The 23,899-nt window shown below is 39.6% G+C and overlaps 1 protein-coding gene across 6 annotated transcripts in view; it reads left to right on the top strand.

The window, feature by feature from the left end:
* The window catches only part of SYT1 (synaptotagmin 1), a 359,821-nt gene that overhangs the window by 253,667 nt on the left and 82,255 nt on the right, over positions 1–23,899 (top strand). For 5 of the 6 annotated variants that reach the window (XM_054811286.1, XM_054811280.1, XM_054811268.1 and 2 more), the window contains 2 exons: positions 8,574–8,758; positions 22,577–22,699. In XM_054811286.1, coding sequence (XP_054667261.1) covers positions 8,574–8,758; positions 22,577–22,699 — 308 coding nt within the window. The remainder of the gene's footprint in view (positions 1–8,573; positions 8,759–22,576; positions 22,700–23,899) is intronic. The other variant, XM_054811274.1, reaches the window with a different exon arrangement.

Below are 23,899 nucleotides of genomic sequence, written 5' to 3' on the forward strand. Positions count from 1 at the left end.
GTGTCACCCAGAGCACTCAACACTAGTGATTTAGTGTGCTGGAGGGGTTCCTTCTAGGTGTGAGTTTCTGTTGCCTCTGTAGTACCAGGAGCCATGCAGCATGCACGTGCCCCAGGGTGGCGCTTGAGGTGCTTCCTCTGGCGGGATCTGAGGTTGACACTGCACCCCAGGCTGCTCTCTGGTGCACTTGCTTGCAACGTGCACATGGCATCCTCCAGCACTTAGCTCCCTACACTTGTGCAGTGCATGCCTAGGACCTGCAGCCTACATGACCCTCGCTGCTGGCAAAGCCGTAGCAGGGACTTGTGGTGCTGGAAACACGCTCGCAGCAAATGAAGCCCCTGCTGTTTCCTGTGCACTGCATCAGTCAGTAATCTGACTGGTGTCTTCTACATGATGCTAACCAAAGTCATTTTATTCTGTGTGTATTAATGTCTAGATCCCTGCAGTTCAGATGTTATTACCCACGTCCTTTATAAGACACTTTGTGATCTACTGAAGAAAAATGCTATATATGAGCCACTTTTTTTGGAGACCTTCTAAATGAATATTAAATCTCACTAAGGAATAAAACTGGTTATTACTTTCAGTGGGAACTTAGTGTATTACTCAAGTGGTTGTTAATTCTTTTAATAGTGGCTGTTCTTTAAACCCTAGGCCATCATCTAATAGCATCCCGTGTTAAGTTAACAAATGATTGGCTTACAGACAGATGTAGTTTCTGTAAGTTTATCTCATCAGAAATCACAAATAGGTTCCTTTTTTTAGAAGACTTTATCCCTGCATCATATTTTAAAAAATGTGCCAAATTAGCTTGTCCTTCCTTGGCAATAGAGTTTTTACATAGTTTTAGAACTTAGCACATTGAACATGTTCTATGCATGGCTAATTCTGATATGCAAGGAATGTGATTCCTGTTTTGAAAAATGAAATACAACCCTCACTCTCATATTTGCAGGGCAAACCTGGAAAATGTGACACCAATAACATTTCCAAGTGTTCAAAAACTGAGAAGGAAGACAAAACCAGTGTTCATTGAATACAATGAATGAAATCAGTTAAGAAAATCAAATTTATCTAGACATAATTGATTTTTTCCCATCAATTTCATTACTTTTGAGTCTTATTCTCTTGATTTCTAAGTCCCAGGATTGATATGACTAGAGTATTTTTTCCCTTTGAAAATTCCAGTTCCAAATCAGAGGGATTCGCACAATATTTTTTTAATTGGTTTTTTTTTTTCCTTCAGACTATCAATCAAATTTGAAGTGCAACATATTGTATATGTCACAGGAAAAGTGAAATGTGTTTTAACCACAAAATACAATTGTCCACATGATGGAAAGCAGTCATCTCGGGCTTCTACAGATTTGTTCGTCAGCATTAAATATTATCCCCATGGGTTGTTTTGTCCCTTCTCAGGAAAGTATTTGGCCTCAGCTGGTGTTGGTACATACAGTTTTTGGAAAGCCTTCAGCAAACCTGTCTGGCTTCCAGGTCTGGTTGGAGGCTCCAGCTTTCTTCATCTTCCCCAGCTGCTCAGTGTGCCCAGGGCTTTCTCTGGCAATTATCTAGAGCCTAAATTCATTTATTTTATTTTAAAAGCTTTATGGCAGTAGATATATGAACTGTTAGGAAACATCAGTCTAAAAATATTATCTACTTGATTAGAAAGCATCTTCCACCAAAGTCTTTCCTTTCCCTACTCTGTTTTCTGTAGTAAAAGTGACCTGGAAGTTTTGCCAGAAAGGGGAGGTTGTTTTATTTGTCACGCTGGCTAGCGTTGCGGTCCTTCACAAGGGACACGCTGTGCAGCAGGGAGCTGGGCTGCTGGTTCCTCCTCCGGGCCATTGCGTGCCAAGTGGGGAAATGTTGTTCTTTCATAGAGGGCAATGGAAGAACTGGCTGTATTTGCTGGAGGAAGGGGGAGGCAGGAGGGCTGGGAGCTGTGAGAGGGTGAGAGGAGAGCCGGCAGCCCTGCAGCAGCACAGCACTGCTGGGAAGGGCAGCCAGGCACCAGAGGCCACATGAGGGCCCTTCCCGAGGAGCCATGTGGAGGCTGTGCAATGGTGGTTGAGCTGAAAAGAAGCCCAAGAGAGTGGCCTCGACCAGCAGTGACACAGCCAGCAAAGGGGAGATCTATCTTAACTCTCTTTTGCTCATATTCCATTTCATCTTGATTTTGTAGGGAAAGGGCAGGTTAAGAGAGGAGCTATTTTCATTTTAGCATTTATACAGATGAAACCCGGCATTTGAACTTGAAGGCCTTTGCGATCTCTCTGAGGTACTTCCTTCAAGGAGATGCCTGAGCAGCTTCGCTTCCTCGCTCTGGCTGCCTCACCATCCCGTCTCACCTGGAAACTCCCCCACCTTGCTTTCTCCCCTGTGCATCTCAAGAGATGAGGGACAGAGTAGCTGATGAGACTAAGCAGCGAGGAACTGGGGGAGATAGGGAGCAAAACACATTGGAAGGAAGGAGGGAGAGATAGCAACACAGACAGAAATAGTTCTGCTCTGCAGAAAGAAGATAGGCTGTTGGGTAGCTGTGTTTTACCATGAGAAAGAACCCTAAAAAGGTGAATTAATACCAGCAATAATAAACATAAATGACCTGCAAATTCCAATAGTAGGTGTGGATTCACCTTCGGGTAAATATTTTAGTCATTTTATGCATTTTGACTTCCAGCTTTGGGAGCATACAGTAGGCACATCAGATTCTCAAGGAGCTCAAGCACCTCGGCTAAAGCACCTCGGCTAAATTTGTAGCCATATCTAGGATTACTGCTAAATTCAATGTCAGTTTATTTGCAAAGACTGGAATGTTCAGCCATACGAAGTTTGCATAATTTTGCATTACAATGTCTAACAAAGAAGCTACAGGCAGGAGTTTATTCAATGAGTGAAGCCCATCTGATCAGTGCACTTTCACAGACTGTTTTGCATGTAGGGAACTTCCACTGTCAAAACACACATCTCTTAGCTCAGTTAAAGCTTCAGTAACTTCCATAAACTATTCATAGAGATAGTCTTATGCAACTGCACATGCTCAAAAAAATAGAGAAGGGAGGGGGAATGTCAGCATGAGAGCATTGCATTCGTTAAGATATTCAGTAATGGTTCCTTCTAGTGATGGGTCAAACGTAGCGCCATTAACTTGAGCCACATAAAAAATCTGTGATAAATGTAAGCAAGTGAAAATAATGTTTTGCAAACATGCTATTAAAGCAAGATATCATACGTAAGAGTGTTTGGAGTGGCAATGTAGCAATGTAAGCCTGAAGGCTGGTCTTTAAATCATTGGTATTTGTAAGTTTGCAGGTTTTACCTTCCTCTTTCACAAGCCATTTTACCATGTATGAGCATTTCTTTTTCTTTCCATTGATGACCTTTGTATTCCTTCTGCTGTGAATAGTGATATCTATTACCTGGGTCCTTGCTCTCAGTACATTTTCTTTAAGTAAGTTCTAAAGAAAGTCAAATTGATTCCTGGAACATGGCTCCTGGGGAGTTTCTATACAGAAAGTCTGAATATGGATATATATGAGTTTTGCTTCCTGATTAAAAGCTGTAAGTGTAAAAAAGCTAAGATAAAACTATGGTTTAGTAAATGAAAACTGCCACTGCTCTCATGTTCAGGCTACCAAAGCTTTAGATTAATGCAATGCGCTTCACATACAACTATTTGGCAGTTGCAGCTTCCTGTTAAGTATCATGCCTCCTCTGAAACTTAGATTATTAATATTTATCAATTCCAAAATGTTATCGGCCTCCTTTGCAGAATAATATGGCAGCTGCCATCATCTGATAGTCCTTTGCTGTCACAATTTAAATGGGGCTCCTTGATTGCTTAATTGGGAGTTGTCACTGGACAGCATTTTTGGTATGGAAGTCTTCACTTTATAACTCACCTCCTCTCTTTGGTTCTTCCTTGACCTTCCCTCTCTTTGGTTTCTAAGTTAATAAAGTTTCCTCTGACATTGCACACAGAAAGGAAAGAAAATTATTAGGATGAAGGATTTTTCTCTCTTTTACAGACTGCAGCACTTTGATGCTGTTACACATTTTGTGGCTTCCCTCTTACTGTCTTTCCTCTGGAGTCAAATGTCCTCCGAGGCATTTGATAATTTTAGATTGTCTAATGGGAATGTCAGTTTTAGACCCAAGGCCTGTACCTCTCCAAGCATTTTGTGTAAGGCCAAGTAAGGATATCTTTATATAAAGGGCATAATTTGTAGCTCTTGAATTGAATAACTCAGTAATACATCTTATCCTTTGAATCTAACATATTCAGTGGAACAAGATTTAATGACAGGTTGGGACACAAGCTGTATTTAGTGCAGTGCAGTAGAAGTAAATCAGCGGAGTGAAGCAGTCGGTCGAGGACCCAGCCCCACATTGCAAACTTTGTGGGTGAATGCTTTGGATGAGATTTGCTCCCATGGGCTGAGTGCCTTCTGCAGTTGGAGCACCATTAGGTGAATGCTGGGAGCGTATATTCCTATTGGGTCCATCATGCCCTCCCAGACTGCTGCACAACTTGAGTCCAAGCATGGTATATGGGTGAGGTCTGGAAATCTGCCTCATAAATGCACTCCTAAGCATAAACTAAAATGCTAATGTAAGTCTATCACAGCTGCTGTATTTGTGCAATGCCAGAAATGCATAAAATAACCCACAACATGGACACAACCCTGGCTGGCATTAGTGGTAGGAAGAAACAGAGAGGGATAAGAGAGCTTACAAATCCTTTAGCTGCATTCATGTCTGACTGATGTTCAGCATGAGTGAAGGATGCAAAATCAGTACCCAAAATGCCTCAATTATCAACACAATCCTAGAACTTACTGATTTCAGTGCCCCGCTATTGCTCAGGAGTAAGCCACGCATTTAGTTTTCCCTGCACTCTCCTTTTACAGATCGGATCCATTCCTGCATTTCTGAGTAAAGTCCTAGAGCATACCCTGTTTGGATTGGATCAATAAGACTGATTCCAGACTTTATTTACTAACTATGCTACGCAGCAAATCCCCTCCTATAGATTTGTCTTTAAGAGCCTTGTAGAATCACTGAATCACGTAGCAATTCATGGCAGCTTCTTCAAAATAAGTATTCTGTATTTGCCCACAGGAGCAGAACAAAGAAAATAGCGTTAAAATACCGAAAAGTTTACACACATATTAATTATCCTTAAACCAATAGCTTTTCCTTGATCGCATAGGTCAGTATTGCTTGTTTCAAAGCACCCCCTTGTGCAGGCAGTGGGTAAGACAAGTTGTACAAGAAGCTTCTGGCTCCCTGACACCTCAAGTCGCTTGGTCAGGATCTGCGTTTTTCATGTCACCCACCCTGCTTTGTCTGCCACAGAGGTCTTTTGTTCAATGGATCATGTCCAAAGACCTCCTGAGGTTACAGACTGCACTACTGAACCTGATCAAAGTGGTTTAATATAGATGGAAGTAGTCTTCAAACTCTTAAGATTCCTTTTGTTGTCGATTTAAACACTGGAAAAATGAAATTATTTGAAACTCTTGCATAAGTGTGGGTAAAGTCCAACTGGAATTAACCAATATGAATCTCCAAAGTGAGCCACTGTGCAAAACCAAGAAAGTTCATATACTGTTGGTAAGGTTTTTATAGATATTATTCACAGGTGGTAAAAAGGCTTAAAAGTTATAAACTCTAGACTTGAGTCTTCCAAAGTAACTCATAACTTCAGCCATTTCATTCTTGCCTGTCCACCCTGATTAATTTTCTGTATAGAAAATTAATTTTTAAAAACTTATCTTTTTCTGGAATTCAAGCTCCTCTGGCAGTGTCATGAATTGGGAAGCACAAATATGAAAACCCTCAAAGTCTTTAGTAATTTTGGAAAATCTTGTCTGTATTATGTACAATTACTAACATTTTAAATTATTTCTATAATGCCTTTAAAAGAAAACAAACATTGCTTCAAAGCCAGTGGTAACTGCACGTTTCACTTGCCTTAAGTCTAACATGTACATCCACTGATTGGGCAATCTCTGTCAGTGGCAATGTTCGGATGAGCCATCTCCTTGACAGAGAGAGTACATTTTATTGGGAAAAAAATCCTTTCCTTTTTGCTTTTTAAGATATGAGTGTTGAAGTTGGTTTGGAAATGTCTGGATTTGGGGTTACCCCAATTTTTTTCCTTCATTGCTTATGCTTTGTTTAATAACAATGGCAGCATATTTTCTTTGAAGAGATAAATAAGGAATTTTGCCTAATTCTTGGTGTCTCCCTTATTAATTTGATGATCATTTAATTGCATCACAAGAGCTATTGGGTGAAATTAAATTACAAACAGATGAGAGCAGACAATGCATTATAAAAAAGAAGCTGAGGTATCTGCAAATGTTTCAAATGCTCCCCAAGGCACCCTACATTGTTCATGCTCCAGAGAACCAAGGCGGCAGTGCCAGAATACCACTTTAACACAACAGTTTCAGCACAAAAGCACCTGACTTCACTACCTACATAAGCTTTTCCATCTGTAGGATGCGTACTTATATATTCCTATTAACACCCACATTCCCTGTCTCCCTGATTCTTTGGTTCTCCCAGCGTACCCGCGTTTGATGTGTCCCTCCTCTCTTTCTTTCCTCCCACAGTGCCATCCTGCTGGCAGAACCCCATCCCATATTCTTGCCGCTCCCCGTATTCGCTGGCATCATGCTTCAAGCACTGCTGATAAGGCAACAAAACAAATAGCTGATAAATTTGGGCACAGCATTCATTTCATATTGACATAACTCCTGTAGATTAGCTCAGATGATATAAAATATAGTGTTATGTAAATACCTTTTCAGATGCTAAGTGTCTAACAGACTAAGTCCACATGTGAAGTTTAGAATTTAAGAAGAACACACGTTGTCTGTGAAAGGCAATGGTTTTACATTTGTGAGTGCTGGATGAAAAAAAATGAAAAATTTATAGGGGAGTCAGTTATGCTACAAAGTGTTACCACACCAGATTTGAAGACAAAATGAAATCATTAATGCATGAAATACAGATTTTAAGTTGTGATCAGTGCAGATCTACTGGAATTTTAACTGCAGAATTGCTGCTGCTGACTCCATAAAATACATCCCATAAACAGCTGTTAATCTGTTCACTGTTTATCTTTTAACATTCATTTGTTTAGTAATCAGTTCTCATTTGTTCTACATATGGTACAGCTTCCCTTTTATAGCAGCTGCATTTAATGAACATTTGGAGGCACAAAAGTATTACAGAAATTATTGTTTAACGATTGTCCTGCATTATTTTTGTATCTATCACCAAGGACATTTGAATATAAGTTAGAAATATGTTCATTAAATTTAGAGTAAGGAAGGTGTAGGTGCTTTGTCCTCTTCCTGAACTGGTAATTTATAGTGGAAGTTCCTATGACCATGCTTCACACTCTGCTTAGCTCCTTTAAGCAATTAATTTTCTCTATTTATACTGCCCATTCCCTTCTGTGATTCACTGACGTCAACATGTCAAATTTGATTCACTCTTTGGTTTTGCTCTGTATCATATTAGAGACCTTTAGGTAATGCACTGAGAGGGTATCTTGCAGACCTGATAGACTGTGTGTGTTTCAAGATTTTATAGAAAATTACAGTTTACAAGATTTAAAGTTTCATCTGATGTTCTGGTTAAATGGGGGGGATCAGTGGTTGTTAAAGCTGATTTGTATGAAGGTAATTCCCTTCTGGAGTACTTGTGTTTAAGTGTCATCTTACTTCCTTTTTTCCAAAAGTTCTGATCTTTAACAAGATCATTTTATCATAGCAATTGTTCTGTGTTATTTATTCATGCTTCAGCCGTGTCCAGCATCCTGGACTGAATGAATAAACGGAACATATGCTTTTCCTTATAGGAAAATAGAGGTGAGAATATAGCTATGTACTGAAACTTAGCTAGCGTTAGGGCGCGATGACGGATAGGACAAATGCCCTTGGACTGGACATTCCTTTGTCCTTGGTCAGTCTCTACTGATGACCTTGACCTGCATCTGTTGCGAGGAGTCTGTGAGTCTAAGTGCAGCAGTGGGCAGAGGAGACGGGCTGTTCAGTAAAACTGACTGCTCGGATCGGATACCGTTCCGGAAAAGGGAAAATCCCAGTCAGTTGTCAGTTCCACCCCATTCAGCCACAATGCCAGGTGGGTTGGGGAGATGATTAAAGAAAGAAGCAAGTAATTGCGTAAATGTGCAGAGCATTTTACAGATTTGCACAGTGTAAATATTTTGGACATATTGTTTTCAGATGGTTGATTAATTAAAATAGCTACGAGTGAGTTTGGTATGTGTCACCAGGCATGTAAATAGATAGATGTGTTAAATTGGCATTGTGTGCGCAAATGCTGAGTTGGGAGAAACGTGCAAATGCTGAGTTGGGAGAAACATACAAATGATGACAGGATATTTTAGAAAGGATTTCAGGTATTTCTGCAAGGCATTTTCTTTGAAAAAGGCTTAGCTGTGTGAGAAATGCGCTTGTTTCTAAATTTAACCCTACTAACAGTTTACCACCTTCTTTTTGTGTGTGTTTCTTTTTCTCTTCCAGTGCCACCTTGGGCCTTAATAGCCATAGCCATAGTTGCAGTCCTATTAATCCTTACCTGCTGCTTTTGTCTCTGTAAGAAATGCTTGTTCAAAAAGAAGAACAAGAAGAAGGGAAAGGAGAAGGGAGGGAAGAATGCTATTAACATGAAAGATGTTAAAGATTTAGGGAAAACCATGAAAGACCAGGTAAAGTACCTCTCCTTTTCTTGAACTCTCGAGTCACATTTGAAGGTTTCTGTTTGATGTGTTTACAAAAAGTTCTGCTTGTTGCCTCAGTAGTGGCTTTGCGAAGAGGGGACTGATTGGCAGCATCTTCTCGGTGGTATCACAAAAGATGAATCTGGATGTGGCATCATTGATAAAGCAATCAGCCAATTTCCCTGCTCTGCTACAAAAAAATGAGCAGGCATATAATGACTTATCTAGAAGGGGCAAGTTTACTGCGATTATCTTGGTTGTCCCAAAAATGAAGCAAATGTGTGCAATTTTCACTGTTCTTTTTCAAGACTTTGACCAGGACCTAGTACAGTGTTTGTATATTTTTCTAGCAGTATTTCTGAGCTTACATGATAATCTCTGAACTCTAAATTTCTCTTTACACAAAAGCAAAAGTTCAGCAGAGAAAGAAACAACAGTATCGAAGAAAAAATGAGAAGCATAGAAACAAGGGAAAACAACGAAAAAGGAAGAGCATGGGGCATTCAACACAATGATGTTGGGAGAATTCATGTTGTATTAGAGAGGGGAAGATTAAAGATAACAGGTCACACTTGTAACTGTAAATAACTGAGTAACTTGAAGGAAAAGATTAGTATAATGCCCTTTGAGCAGCATCATTTTCATAAGGGCAAAAAACCTTGTCCTTCAGATCTGCTTCATGCAAGAGAAGCACAAGGTTGCAGGACCTAATCCTCAGGGCCATGGACTTGACTAATATGTTCCTGGAAAAAATTAAAGCCTTTTTTAACAGGGTTTTGGTATTGTCCTTCCTGGAGCAAACTGTGGAGAACAAGCAGAATGTGGAAATAAATGTGAAGTATCCATGTGTCCTCACTCTGTTGCCAGATTTCCTAAGCTAAGAAGACAAAGGGCTGTATTTTTCAAACAGAAAGTACTGAAGAGATTTAGAGATCTGCTTTGCAAAACCTCTTCAGTAGGAGCCAGTAACTGTAAAGATATTGCATGGTCAAGTCTGTGCTCCCAAGACCTCTGGTAAGGTTGAGCCAGAGCAGTACAAGAGCGCTTTATCCAGCCAGGGAGAGGATAAAAGCATGGTCAGGAATGAGCAGCTCCTTCCACAAGTTGGGATCTAGTGTAGAAGAAAGCTGGGCTGAAGGCAGGTTGATTAGAAGTACAAGCCAAAGCTGGGAACCCAAGGACTAGTGCCAGCTGATTGGGAACAAGATCCAAGAAGAGAAGCCTAGAGCACAGTAGCTGAGGCCCATGGAGCAGTCCAGAACAAGTGGTGAGACACCACTGTACGGTGATGGAGCAGCCACCAGTGTGGCTCATCAGCCAGTCCTGGAACATGCTAGCATGCTTCTCCAGGCACGTAAGACATGACAGGGGAAGAGCAAAATCAGAAGAGTGGATGAGGAAGCCTTACAAGTCTGATGATCAGCTGCAACTGGATCACATGAGTGGAGTCTGAAAGGAGCTCAGATAAGAGGAAAATAATGTATAAGCTTCAAAGGTATAGAGCTATCAGAGCTATTTCCATTTTCCATTATCAGACAAGAGGGCACTTTTTGTTGTTCTTGCTCCGTAGACATTATGGCAAGAAAATAACTGAAGATCCAGTTCATTTATTCCTGTTCATGCTACTCAATTGCAGTAGCCACTACTAAAATGTTGATTCATTAAACAGTAGTTAACTTTTCTAGTCTATACACTACACCAGTAAAGTGAGCCTTGGCAAAATTCATTACATTCAAGCTGTATGCATCAACATCAATATGCTGTCATCATGTGACTGATGAAGGAAAGAGTGAGGCTTGATTTGACACAATCTGTTTTGGTTCTCAGACCATAAGTGCACATTGCATGCTTACAGCTAATGAAGTTCACACCAGTTGCCCATCCTAGGTGTACTCATGTCTACATGCTAGTAGGCAATACAAAGCAGATTTCTCTACAGCCGTCCCAGATTGCCTTACTGCAAATAACAGAGTCCTGCACAGGAACAAAGAGTGAATGACTGGAGACCCTTGCATCCACATTGCAAGTGGATGCCCTTTAGCTAGTGTCCTGGTGCACAGCTTCAGCCTTGGTTCCACCTGAAGAGAAGATGCTTCATGTGCCACACTGTTGTACTGGAGTGCATGACACCAACACAAGACAAATTCACACCTGAAAACAATGTTGTCAGTACACAAAATCTAATGTAGATGCAGCTATTCCAAGGTTAGGAAGATTAGTGAGGCCGGGCTCAAGAAACAACAGAGAAGAAATTTTGAGTTCTCCCTTGAAAAAGATTTTATGCTGATTTTGTTTCCTCCATGTGATGAATGTGAAACAAACTCTTTTGCTTTAAGTACTTTGATTTAGCATTCATAGATTCCCTGTATTTGATTTATAGACTTTGTTCTGGGCTATTAATATTAAGTAATTGTGAGATATTTCCCCCTCAGCAACACATGGAAAATCAGATCACCAGTTGTTGGGTTACCCTGGGCTACTGTTAGCCACCTTCCTCCCATTGAATCAAGAATAATTTGGAAGAACTGTTTGAGTATGCTTGAGAAAAATTCCTTGAGATGTTTGTTATGTTCTACCAATGATAACAAAACTAATACTTTGTTGTAGGACGAATAATGTGCAATTTGTTGATTGATATTTATGTGGAATTTGTTCCATATTGTGTAAGGCCATTGTTGTATTTACAATATATTATTAAGTGTTTTTAATTCTATTCATTAGGACCTGGATAAATGACCATGGATTCTAGGAAAATAAATATTTTAAATGCAAACTTATGTAATTAATATAGAGTTTTGTTTCTATCTTTTTTATCGGAAAATTTGATCACAAGCTGAACCCTGTTTCTCGTCTACAGAGAGTTCAAACTTGGAAATGTTGCACAGATAGGTATTTTAAGATGATGCCACTCAAAATATTCTATATAGTTATTTAAGCATACTTTTGCCCTATCATTTTGGGCTTTAACCAGTAAGTTTTCTTTTGCACATTTAAACCTAAGGAGGGTAGGTTCTCTTATTAAGTGGATGCATCAGCAACTCTCCAGCCAAGCTTCCTCTTCACTGTCTGGGATTTCAAAAACAGGCTGCTTAAATTAGCCCTTAAAATTCATACCTAGCAGTCTGATAGCGTACAGATTTTAAGTGCTTGCCATTCAATAACTTTTACCAACTTAATTCCTAATTTGTGAATTTTTAGCTGCCTTTCCTTTTTTTTCAGTATGACCGATTGTTTATTCTAACAGTTTAACCTTGAATTATCAGTGCAAATTTTAATGTACCTAGATGAACTCAATGCAATGCTAAATGTAGAATATTTCAGTTAAGAGATTTGAATCACTTTAGAGGCTCTGGCATAAAATAGAAAGGGGAAGAAGAGTGTCTTTTAGCTCTTTAAAGAAGCAAATTTTAATGTTAAAAAAAGTAATTAAAGATCAAGATGTAAATCTAATGCCATTCTAAAGGGCACCGTACAGTACCAAAGATCTGAGATGTTGTCAAAAAACAAAAAAGCTTAGTTCAGTCATTGTTAGACCTGAACCCGCAAGTGCTAATTACCTTCTGCCTTCAGCTGGGAGTGCATAATAGCAGTTGATAGGCACTTGGCATCTTGCAAGATCCTAGTTCCCATGGCACACAAAACTTGAAAGGGAGTAGCATTTGGTAAATTGAAAGTATCAGCTTCTGGAAATATAATTTCCATCTGAGTCTGGTTTTGTTTGTCAAAGAGAACTTCTGACCTACATCTACTCATGCTGACCTGCACATCCATGCCAAATCATTATCGAGCCATATAGCTTGACATAGTTAAAGATCCTTTTGACACAGAGACTCAGTCAGCTCAATAGTCACACATGATAGCTAGATATTACAGAAAGTGGAATAAAATTTTGGTTACTGTTAGAATATTTGTGCTTCAAAATGTCCATTTTCCTGAACACAACTTTAAATGACAATCTGCTTATGAAATAATATAGATTATGAGCAAATGTAGCTGAGGTAAAGTGCGAAATGAGTTGAAAGTAAGATTAGGTTTTCAGCCTTGAAACCCGTTTCCATTGCAGGCAATGCTTACTCTTGTAAGTAGAGCATGCAACTCCACCAAGGGCCACTGGGAGGGTTAGATTTCTTCTAGGGGACGCAAATTGTTAATGAGCATACTACTGTAAAAAGGTCATTTCTCCATGGTTTTTACTAATGTTTGTGTGTGGATGTTTTAATTTTTATTTCTTCCTTCTATGTCCTCCTTATCTATGTTTTGTCTCATGACTGTTCTGGATTGTCACTTGCGGTAGGTTTATTTTGCTATTTGGACGCACCTAGTCTGAAGCTCTGATACATATAGTCTTCTGACAGCTCTGGCTCCTCAGCTGAGATTTATATGTAGTAGCTTTGATACACACATCAAGAGGCTGAACTAAATTGATTGGGTATTTTATTGGTTGGGTATATATTTGGGGGGAGGCTAGAGGAGAGTGAAAGAAAAGTTGTCATTCTTTCTGTAGTTAAAATATTAAGTCAAACTGTACTAGAAAGCTCAAGTTTAAAATTGATAGGCACATAAAAATAACTTGCTAATTTTATTTCCTTTTTGTATAAATGTCACCATCTCAAAAGCAGTATGTATTTTTAAAGTCTTAGTTTCAAAGTTTTGCTAAAATGATTGGTACCTCATGAAAATTGCTGTGGGCTTTCGCATCATCATCTCAGTAAAGTGCCCACCCTTTAAGTTCTTAATGCTCCATACCAAACTCTTTTAAGTGGTCGTACTCCAGATTTCTGTTGGTGCAACTGAATTACAACTAGCACCGGTGTTTATATGAGATCTTCCCATCACAGTTTTCATCTTTATAACTTTGCAGTCTCTGCCATGCCCCTGCTGGTTCCCACTACTTTTTCTTTAGGGGGAAAAAAAAAAAAAGCAAACACCCAGGTCCAGACACACAATAATAGCTGCTGATTTATTGGGTCTGAATTTAATGCACTGGTACAACAAAATTCTTACTTAAGCTCAGCCTGTGGACTGAGGAAAGGAATAGACGTAATCATTCCAGTCATGAACAGTGGCACTGAAAAATTAATAAAATTTAGCCCTATTGCTTGGAGAATAATTGTTGTAGTGGTCTGAACATTTTATTAGGTCACAAAGCATTTGTGGAGAAGGAGATTTAATAGTTCCGTCCTTTCTCATTGCATCAGGCTGAAACACTGTCACTAGTGAAAGATTTTTTGCTTACAAGGAATGTTTCTGTTAGGTGAAATAGGAGATTTGGGATCAGGTATATGTAGTACACCCTGAAGTATAAGGAATATATTCTTGGCTCTGCTACTGACTTACTGTGGCCTTCAGTCAGCCACCTGACTTCTCTGTATGTTTGTTTGTTTTTCCTTTACATAGGCCTTCCTTTTACATCGGGGTTATGTACTAACAATCAAAATATTCTGATTAATGTTCATGTGTTAATAGCAGTGCAATATCAGGGTGTTATAAAGTAATATGGTATTGAGAGCTGCAATTGCACCTAACCGAACTTCAGCATATAGTGGTTTTCCTAGACTACTTCACTTTATGATTTTAGCTGTTAAACAGTAACCACCCTTGCTCTCACAGAGACAAAATAGTGAAGGAACAAGCTTTTTAATGTCAGGTGCCCCCAAATATTTCAAAGTAGTGTGTTTTGACCAGGCAGCATGAAGATGATAGCAAAAATGAAGTCAGTAAAATCCACACTGACATCCTGAGAGCCTGGATTTCACTTGAAGGAACCCAAGACTTTATTGCCAGAGATAATGCAAGAAGATCTTTTTGAGGAACAGGAGCTCTCTTGCCAGCAGTGGTCTCTTCTTCTGCAATGTGTGATCGTGTGGTGGTTTGTTTTCCCAGCTGAATGCCTAGAGAATAGTGAGTGTATTTATTCCACGATGCCACCTGCCTTGGTCTCAGTATGCCAATTCCCATTTGTTGGCATCTTCAGCCCATGCTGACGTTAGTGCTCATCGTGGCTTATCCACAATGCAATGAGACATCCTAATTCACACTCAGAAAGACAGTGTGTACTGCAGAGCCGTTACAGTGCAGAAAATTAGTCAGAAACAATGGGGATGAGTCTTCCTTAGAAAACACGCCCAATAACTATATTGTGGCAGTCAAAATGGACTGGCTGAGTCCTGTTTGTACATTAATTCAACCTCAGGCTTGACCAATCATCCTGCTTTTTCACCTGTCTCAGAAAGCAATGTGCAGGGTGCATAAAACTTCTTGAAAAATGTGAAAATAACATGTTTATGAAGATACAATGTTATAGATGAGTGTTTGTGTTCTGCAGGGTTTTCTGCAAAACTCTTTTGTAACTCAGATTTATACTAGACTTCAGAACCCTGAAAATATGGAGCATCAGCTGTGAACCACAAGGCTGGGCTTATTTCCATTCTGTCTCTTCCTCTCAGTCACTCCGAAGAAGACATAGGATCTTGCTTTGCATGCTTCCTGAGTTTCTTTTCCCTCCTTCTTTAAAAATATTTTTCCTGTAAAATAATTAATTTACTTCTTTTGTAACGTGTTGTACTGTTAGCATGATACGAAGATACAGATCCTACTCATTTTCTTAGATGTCTTGTTTTCTATATTGAAAGTCTTGCCACTGGGAGCTTCCATAGTCAAGGACATTTCTTTCTTGCATTCTCTTGATTAACAGGCTAAATTTTGAATTCTTTATTCAAGACCAGAGTCCGTAGGTTCCTAATGAGTTGTGTCTAGAAAGTATGCAATTATTCCCTCAATTAAGTGATCTGAATCACACTCTTGAGACATTTACCTGTATCCACTGATTATATGGAGAGCTATACTCTTATACTAAGTGCCTGAAGTTAGTGGGTATGAATAACCTACAACAGGAACAGCAGTTCATATCAATGAGGTATACATTTCAAATCCTATTGGGAATACTTAGTTGTTTACTTTTTAAGCAAAGGCTTTTATTCTTTACAAAATGATGAATAAAAAATATGAATAGCAAAATAACCTTTAAGCATGAGAATATCAGATACTTGATAAAGCCCTGTTTAGAGCATGACCAGAGAGTGATCTTATCTCTTTTTAAGCACCTGAGCCAAAAGAACAGTTCTTTGCCAACTTTTTCTCCGTATATCAATGTGGCACCCAATAAATCATGTCTGCCTATATTTAGATTAATTTTCACTGTTAAAAAGATGTAGCCCTAATTATATAGTATGACAAATTTTTCATATAGAAATAAATGTACTCAGCGTGGTCCTCCCATGTCGATGAGCCAGCTCTGTCCCAAAGCGTGCTTCCATCTGGCCCACTGCCATTCATTTGGGGAGGATGAAGAACAATTGATTGAGCAGCACGCACTGGCCAAGCAGCCTGAAGCTGCCTCCTACTCACAGCCTGCTGCTTAGCACAACCGAGCACTGCCATATGGGAAGTGGGGGCAGAGCCCACTAGCGTACTTGCAAGAGCGCTTGCTTCTTTTTGTTCATGTGTGTCCTGGTTTCAGCTGGAATACAGTTAATTTTCTTCCTAGCAGCTGTGTTTTTGATTTAGGATGAGAATAATGTTGATAACACACTGATGTTTTAGTTGTTGCCAAGCAGTCAAGGACTTTTCAGCTTCTCATGCTGGTCTGCCAACAAGAAGGTGAGGGGTGCCCGAGAAGCTGGGAGGGGGCACAGCCAGGACAGGTGACCCAAACTGGCCAAAGGGATATTCCATACCATATTACTCATGCTGAATATATAACAGGAGGCGACAAGGCTCAGGAGCTAGCTGGGCGTTGTCTCTGGGTGGTGAGGAATTGTGCTATGCATCACTTGCTTTGTACATTCTAATATTAATTATTATTATTATTACTATTATTATTATCATCATCATCATCATCTCCTTCTTATTCTTCTTATTCTTCTCCTTCCTTTTCTGTCCTATTAAATTATCTTTCTCTCAACCCACAAGTTTTACCGGCTTCTTTTCTTTTTCTCTCCCCCATCCCACTGGGGGGCGGGGGGGGCAGTGAGCAAACAGCTGTGTGGTTGGTTTAGGTGCTTTCCGGGTTAAACCACAACAATGCGCGTGGGCCCTGCATTCAAAGCGGAGCCTGACCCACAGGGTGAACTTCCAAAATAGGCCCCTAGGCTGAGATTGGCTGCATCTTTTTTCAGCAAATAAACACTGGCTACAAGAAAAACAGATTGATTTGGGGCTTAACAGCTCCAACTCGAACATATGTATTCATGTTTTACATTGAACATCTCCAGCATTTGCTGTATTCTTCTGTTGTACCAGTACCCAAACAATTCAGTGAGCTCTTAAGCTGAACATGATGACCTCGTGTCATAGAGCTCCTAAAGAAAGCAAGCCTTTTGAATAATCCGACAGGCCATTTAAAACCTGGATAACAAGCAAGGCAGTAATGTCAAGGCATCATATGCTGGACACAGCAGGGTCTTGCTCATTCTGTGCATCGGTGTGGCCTGCTGCTGGTGTGTGAGGCCAACGCTCTTAGAGCAGTAATGGCAAGGTAGATTTCACAATGACGAAAGCCTGGCTCAGCCACTGGAAACCCATGCGCAACCTTCTCTTTAAATTAATTCATGGAGAGAAAGCAGATGCTGAAAGAATGAAATGTTGCCTTTCCTTCTGAGGGACTCTGATAGAGAATGTGGTGCAATTGCAGGCTTTTCTGCTTTGTGATAGGGAATCAGCCAGGAATTTTTAAAGGCTTTTCTTTTCCCCTGGGATAAAAATTGTTCAGGTCAGAATTACGGTGTTCTTGAATGTGAAAGAAATTGATAAGAGGTGCACCACCATTAGTGGGAATGCAGCCATTCCTAGGTGTGGAGGAAAAATTGCCTTTCTGATAAATTTGTTGTTGGACATGGCACAGAACATTCTCGCTACAAAATAATATTGTTTTCTTCCATTCAGCTCAGTAGGCATTGCACAAGCCTGAGGACTGGGCATCATTCACACGTTAAAAAAATATCCCCTTCACCATGTGAACAAAGGGAATGATTGATGGAGCAGGCGGAGATGGAACTCAGGACGGCAGCATGCACTGTGCAGCAAATAAACTTAGAGGCTGCAGTCAGCGTTATGTTTTCCTTCTTAACGTCTCTCCTTCTTGCTTACTGGTAATTTGTTTCCTTAAAAATGAGGCCATATGCCTCCCCATGTACGGAACGAACCCTAAAAACTCTGTTAATGAAAGTGTTTCTTTACATACGACAGTGAAAGACACTTTGCTTGCAGTCTTAAATAGCTCGTGACATGAACTAGGTATTAACAATGAGACGTGAAGGAAACTGAGACTGGAATCAAAGTGCAAAATACACCTTCATGGGTCTTTGCATCCTCCTGGATGACTCAGACATGATTGTTGCCTCTGCCTCGCAGTACAGGAGGCAAGGAAGTACGCTTGCTGCCCCAGCAGCTTTGTATCCTGAGTCTCGTGTCAGGTGGCTTTCCTGGAGCTTCTGCACACGTGGAATCTGGAGGCAACCAGCAGACCAACTGTGCTACATCCCTTGCAGACCCCCTCGACTTCTACATGTAGTTTTGTGAGGGATTAAGTGAAAGTGTACATAAAGCTGTTTTAATCCCCAGAATCTCTCTTGTGGGTTGGGGGGGATAGTAGTGGGGTAAACCCAGGGACAGAGTGCAGGGCTTTTGGTGGAACTGAGCTGGAAGCGAGGGGTGTTCACAGTATCAGGAGGCAGCGTCACTGCAGAGAGGCTTTTGTCAGCAGGGCGAGTAGGAGCGGGAGGAAGCCCAGGAAACGTAAAAACCCACTGCAAGGTGTGGTGAACTGCAATTACAAGCAGTTTTGTTTTTTCTGTCCTTTTTTAATGCAAAAGGTGCAACTACAAAAGAATTGAAAACGAAGCAGTTTCTTTAACAACCCAGAAGAAAAGAGGAGACTGTAAAACTACTCTTAATTATGTTATGGAAGTAAAGAAACAACTTGCAGATTGAACTGTGGATCCCAGATTGCTGTAATTTAGCCCTGTTTGTTGTAGGAACCACTACAGAGTCGATGAGCTTGAAAACAATTAACTAAACATGGCACAGAAAAGAAAATCCTAATGCCACATGTAGATTTATGTCTGCACCCTTGGTTAGAACTAGTTAGAGAGCTCATTCAAATATGGACTAAATGAGAGGTTGCTCAAAAATTCATTTTGTCTTCCAGGTCTAAGACATATATCGTATATTGTGTAGCTCTGTTAAGGTCCCTGGCACAACATAACTTTTCCCACTTGCTGATTTCATTAGACGTGGATGTATCACCTTGTAATGGTTGCATTGGATTAACACTTTTTTTTGTGTATTCCTACCCCTGCTTACATATAAGCCTACGTTTTTCAGACATTTATACATGTGTAAGAGGATATTGAGATTTCATTGTTGTGTGTTTCTGCATATGTTATGCAGAAATGAAGAAACCAATTGAGTGAACTTCACAGTCATTCCAAATTAGAAAAAATAAATCTGGTCCCCAGCACAATGCAATAATGCATTTCTATGCTGCATATTTCATGGAAAAGGCTTTTAAAATGTCATGGAATTAAAAGAAATATTAGGAAAGGAAAGGCGCATATTCCTCTGTGTCTAAATCCAGGCTTTCTGATCACAGTTGTGTCAGTTTAAGAGGCTTGAGGAAAAAGCTGGCTTATAATTAAAAATATTTTATTGTTCCTAAAACCGATAAAATATAGCTGCTTATTTTAATTGATTGTAGCAATACAACAGTAAGATCCAATATACTGTGATATAGTGTGCTATAAATTGAGGGTTGCAGTACTATTACATTAAATATTGATCTTTCAGAGAATCTCAATGCAAAATGAAAATCCCTACGGGGTGTTTCAAGTACTTTGAAGCAATCTAATTCTTCTTCCTCTTTGGAACTCAGCAGCTGCATCAAACATGAGAAACTTCTGTACTTCCTTTGACTCAGCTTCTTCTTGAAGCATTGGCGTGTAGTTTGAAAGCAAATACCTCTCTTGATGGTAAAAACTATTACATACAGACTGCTGTAGAGATAATAATTTGTCACTTCTTCCCTCCCCCCACACCATGACCTTGGCCAAACCCGAACATCATCTCATTCTTAGTGTATCTCAATGCTTCAGTGTTTTTGAGTCAAGGTCAAGAAGAATCTTATCACTTCTCAGCTGATGTGAATAGTGTGCAATGTTTTCCATCTGTCCTGGGAAATAGCTTTCACCTTCCAACAGGCCTCTCATAACCTGTGGAGGAGAGTTTCCCAGCCACGCAATGTTTTCTGTCTGCACTTCAAAACTCCCTTGCGAGAAGGACATTAGCTTCCCGTTATATTTTCCATAGTCATAGTAAGAACCCACAGCTCTGGCATCTCCTGCATTCATCAGCTATGCAGAAGAGTATATAATTTTTCTAGAGAGAGTATGGATACGTAACTATTGCTTTGATGCAATAGTCACAAACTCTTCACACATGGAAATTAACGTAGAAGGTTCTTTTTGCATTCTCCCTTTTATCCCTGAGGAATGGCTGTAGGATAGTTCCTCTCAAACAAAATCCAGGTCAAAAGTAGATGGAACAGCAGAAAGGCCAGTACTTATCCCAGAAGTGGTGATATACTGGAGCTGTTTATCACTCTTCTGTCAGGGAGTCCTCTGCTAGGGCAATACTGAGATGATTCAGAGCAGTGAGTCTTGGAGTTAACATCCCACTCTGAGTTATTGCTTCCTGTTGTCTCCAGGCTCAGATAAATGTGGTTGCTTCGGTTGGATTGAATCACATCTTTTTTTTTGTCTTGATCACAAAACCTCAAGCTTATTTTTATTACCAACAGAAGCAAAGTGTTTGGCATAATCACATCATCCCATATCCTGAAAGTCCCACGTATGGTCCTGCAGGGGCTCTTGCCATAGAGCCTGTCAGTTTTGAAGTGTCATGCTGCTTGTTGTACTAAGAAAAATGTTGTGCTACAGCCAGGGATCTCACTAGCAGCTCGGCGATTAAAATGTCTCAAAATAATTTTCATTTCAGGCAGTTCAGCCCTTCCAAACAGAAATTGTTTAGTTCAAAAAGTATTACTCTTCCAAAATCACAGGTGTTTCTCATCCACTACCGACGTTTCCCACTGATCTCATCCAGGTAGTCTGTAATTTATGGTTCTAGTAGAGTCCATCGTTCACTAACATTCAGATGTTTAACTCTTAACCCGGCTCCTCAGCTTGCATAAATCAATGTTGTTGCATTGATTTCAGTTGAGCTATGGCAGCTGAATTTCTAGCTTATTTCCAAAGGTAGAACAATAATTGCTTAATACTCTACAGTTTTGAGTCTGACCTTTTGAATTTAGATCTGGCTTCTGATAAATAACATTTTCTACCTCAGAGATCAATCTTTCCTCTTACCACACCCACACAACTGTTGCATGGCCCCCACTGCCTTCATGGCTAAGTGAGAATGTTAATGCTTTCACGTTCGTTCTTTCACCAACCACCGCCAACTGTGGGTGTAGCTACTTTCCAGCCTTGCAGTCTCTTTGGATAGAGAGCTCCAGCTGCAACCTATTGTTTAAATATGCTGTAGGTTTCTTCAGACCACCTCACATTGTGAATAAAAGAAAGAACGTAACAAATCTTGCTTTTGAACTTAGTAGTCTGTTTCTGCAAGCAGAAGCTCCATATAGAAGGAACTTTCATCCAGAAAGGGCTCTTTTAGATAAGCATACTGTTTACTGTAACATGCAAATAACAATTCTGAATGAATGCTCGTTATTGATTCCTTGTTTTCACACTCTCAACTTTATTTTCACATTCCCCACAATTTTTCACTATTTGTCTCATCACTTTTGCCCATTTTTCAGTTCTTACTCACATAAGAATCTGCTGGAACAGGATCTATATAGTTAGTTAGGGTTCATATGGTTTAATAATTGTATGAATTCCCTTTTCCACAGTACAAGTACTTCCGCTTTCTGGTACAGCAAAAAAGTGATTACATCATTTAGTTTTTTAATTATGTATAAAATCTAAGATAAATGCTGTGCCCTTTACAAATAGCAGGTTTTATACAACAGACAAAGCTGTAAGCGGTTCTGTATTTATTTTCATGTTTCTTTCTAAGCAAACTAAAATCAAGTTTCAATCAATTTGGTTCAGCCAAGCTTTATAGCGAGAATGAATAAAAAGGAAATTGGTCTCGGGAGGGAGGGAAAAAGAGAAACATGCATTTGCTAACGGCATGGTGAAAACTTTGCTTCCATATTCATTCTAAATAAACATGAAAAATGTTTGGCATATGATTGTAGGAAGAACTCATCCACAGCACATGCTCTTTATCATAGTAATCCTACAGAAACATGTTGCCAATTGCCAACAATTCACAGCATGCACGACCAAGTTTGACTTGCCAAGATATTCTTAAGTTGAATGAGTGGATGACTTTGCTTATTTAATAGCATGTTTGCCTCCTTGTGCCTCTTTGAGAGCCAGTGTGAGCCCAGAAGAATTTTTTGATAGGAGTTGATATTTTGTTTCTACTTTCAGGTTTTATAACAATTACTGCTTGTAATAGTCCAAGAAGCTTTCTTCCTACTTCCATTGCTTGCTTGCTGATTTATAACATCTTCTTGAGCAACCCAAATTGTACAAATATATATGTAAACTGCGTATTTGGATTTCTGCTGTCATGCTTGCTTTTAATGGCTTTAAAATAGATTTGAGAACAGTGTCTATTTTAAACTGATACTTAAGAGTTTGCCTTATTTATGAATATTACATTCCTTCTTTCTAGGCTCTTAAGGATGATGATGCTGAGACTGGGCTGACTGATGGGGAAGAGAAAGAAGAACCCAAAGAAGTTGAAAAATTAGGGAAAATCCAATATTCTTTGGACTATGACTTCCAGAACAATCAGGTTTGAAACAGCCAACCTATAACATTTAATTTCTCTATGTGCAAGGGGACAATGAAGTAATAGATTTAGTTACAGTAGATATTTCCAAAATCCTTACTGCTTGCACAGTGTAAAGAGAGAAAGCAAGACTGAAGATTCATGACAGAGGCACTACTAAACTGGTATTCAATGTACCTGAAGTTTATATTACACCTTTAATCAAAATGGAAGACACAGTTTTATCTAATGCTTATTAATAACTTACATTAAGGCGTCACCAATCAGTGTCAACCGACATTATATTATGGAGTCTGCATGTAGACAGTAAAAGATGGGTTCAGCCTTCAGGTATTTCAAATGTAAGCAAACAAAAGATAAGAGGAGAAAGAGAGGGATATAAACGTAAGTTGATTCATTGTGGGTCTTTTAACGAGTTGATAAGATTGCCAGGAGTAGCTTTCTCTCACTTCATCAAGTGTGCGCTTTGCCTTATTAAGTAGCTGCATCAGTTTCTATTGCTCTCCATGAAAGTACAACTACTAGCCAAGAAAATTCTAGTTTGGAACAAAAGTAAAAACAAAAAGGTCTGTCCCAAAAAAACCCAGGAAGGTTGGACAAGGAGAATCTCTCTAGTCAAGGACTGATATCCTTCAGTACCCTACTCTGAAGCTGGTAAGGCCAAACTTTGGCATACTTACCCAAGTTTTCAGTAGGAATAGGCACCATAATGTGATGTAGATCTAGAATTGACCTACTTAACAGGTCCGACCACATCCTCAAACTCATATTTAATTCCTCCCCCGCCCCAGCCTCTTGCTGTGTTATTGGGATCACTTATGTCAATTCTACCAATTCACAGCCTCCCATTAAAATGCACTGTGCTTAACTTCGGACCGAAGTACACCAACACATCTAACTTCTTCACTTCTACTGCACGTCTTTCAGTGAACTTGAGAATACAAATCCTGCATTTCATTTTTTGACAACTTCAGTCAAAAACACATCATTCTTCTCTATTTAGGGAAAGAAATAACTACCGAACTTAAATCCTTGTTAATTCCTATTCCTCATCTGAACAGACTTTCACATGTACTTGTGATTTATTTCCACATTCAGATTCTTTATGTGATGCTGTTCACAGAATGCAGTACACTTATTTGTTGCAAGACAAAGAAAGCAAGAGAAATTAAGAAAAACTTCTGTGTCAGCAGCAGGTTATTT

This window comes from Grus americana, chromosome 1, assembly GCF_028858705.1.
Source record: "Grus americana isolate bGruAme1 chromosome 1, bGruAme1.mat, whole genome shotgun sequence".
NCBI lineage: Eukaryota > Metazoa > Chordata > Aves > Gruiformes > Gruidae > Grus > Grus americana.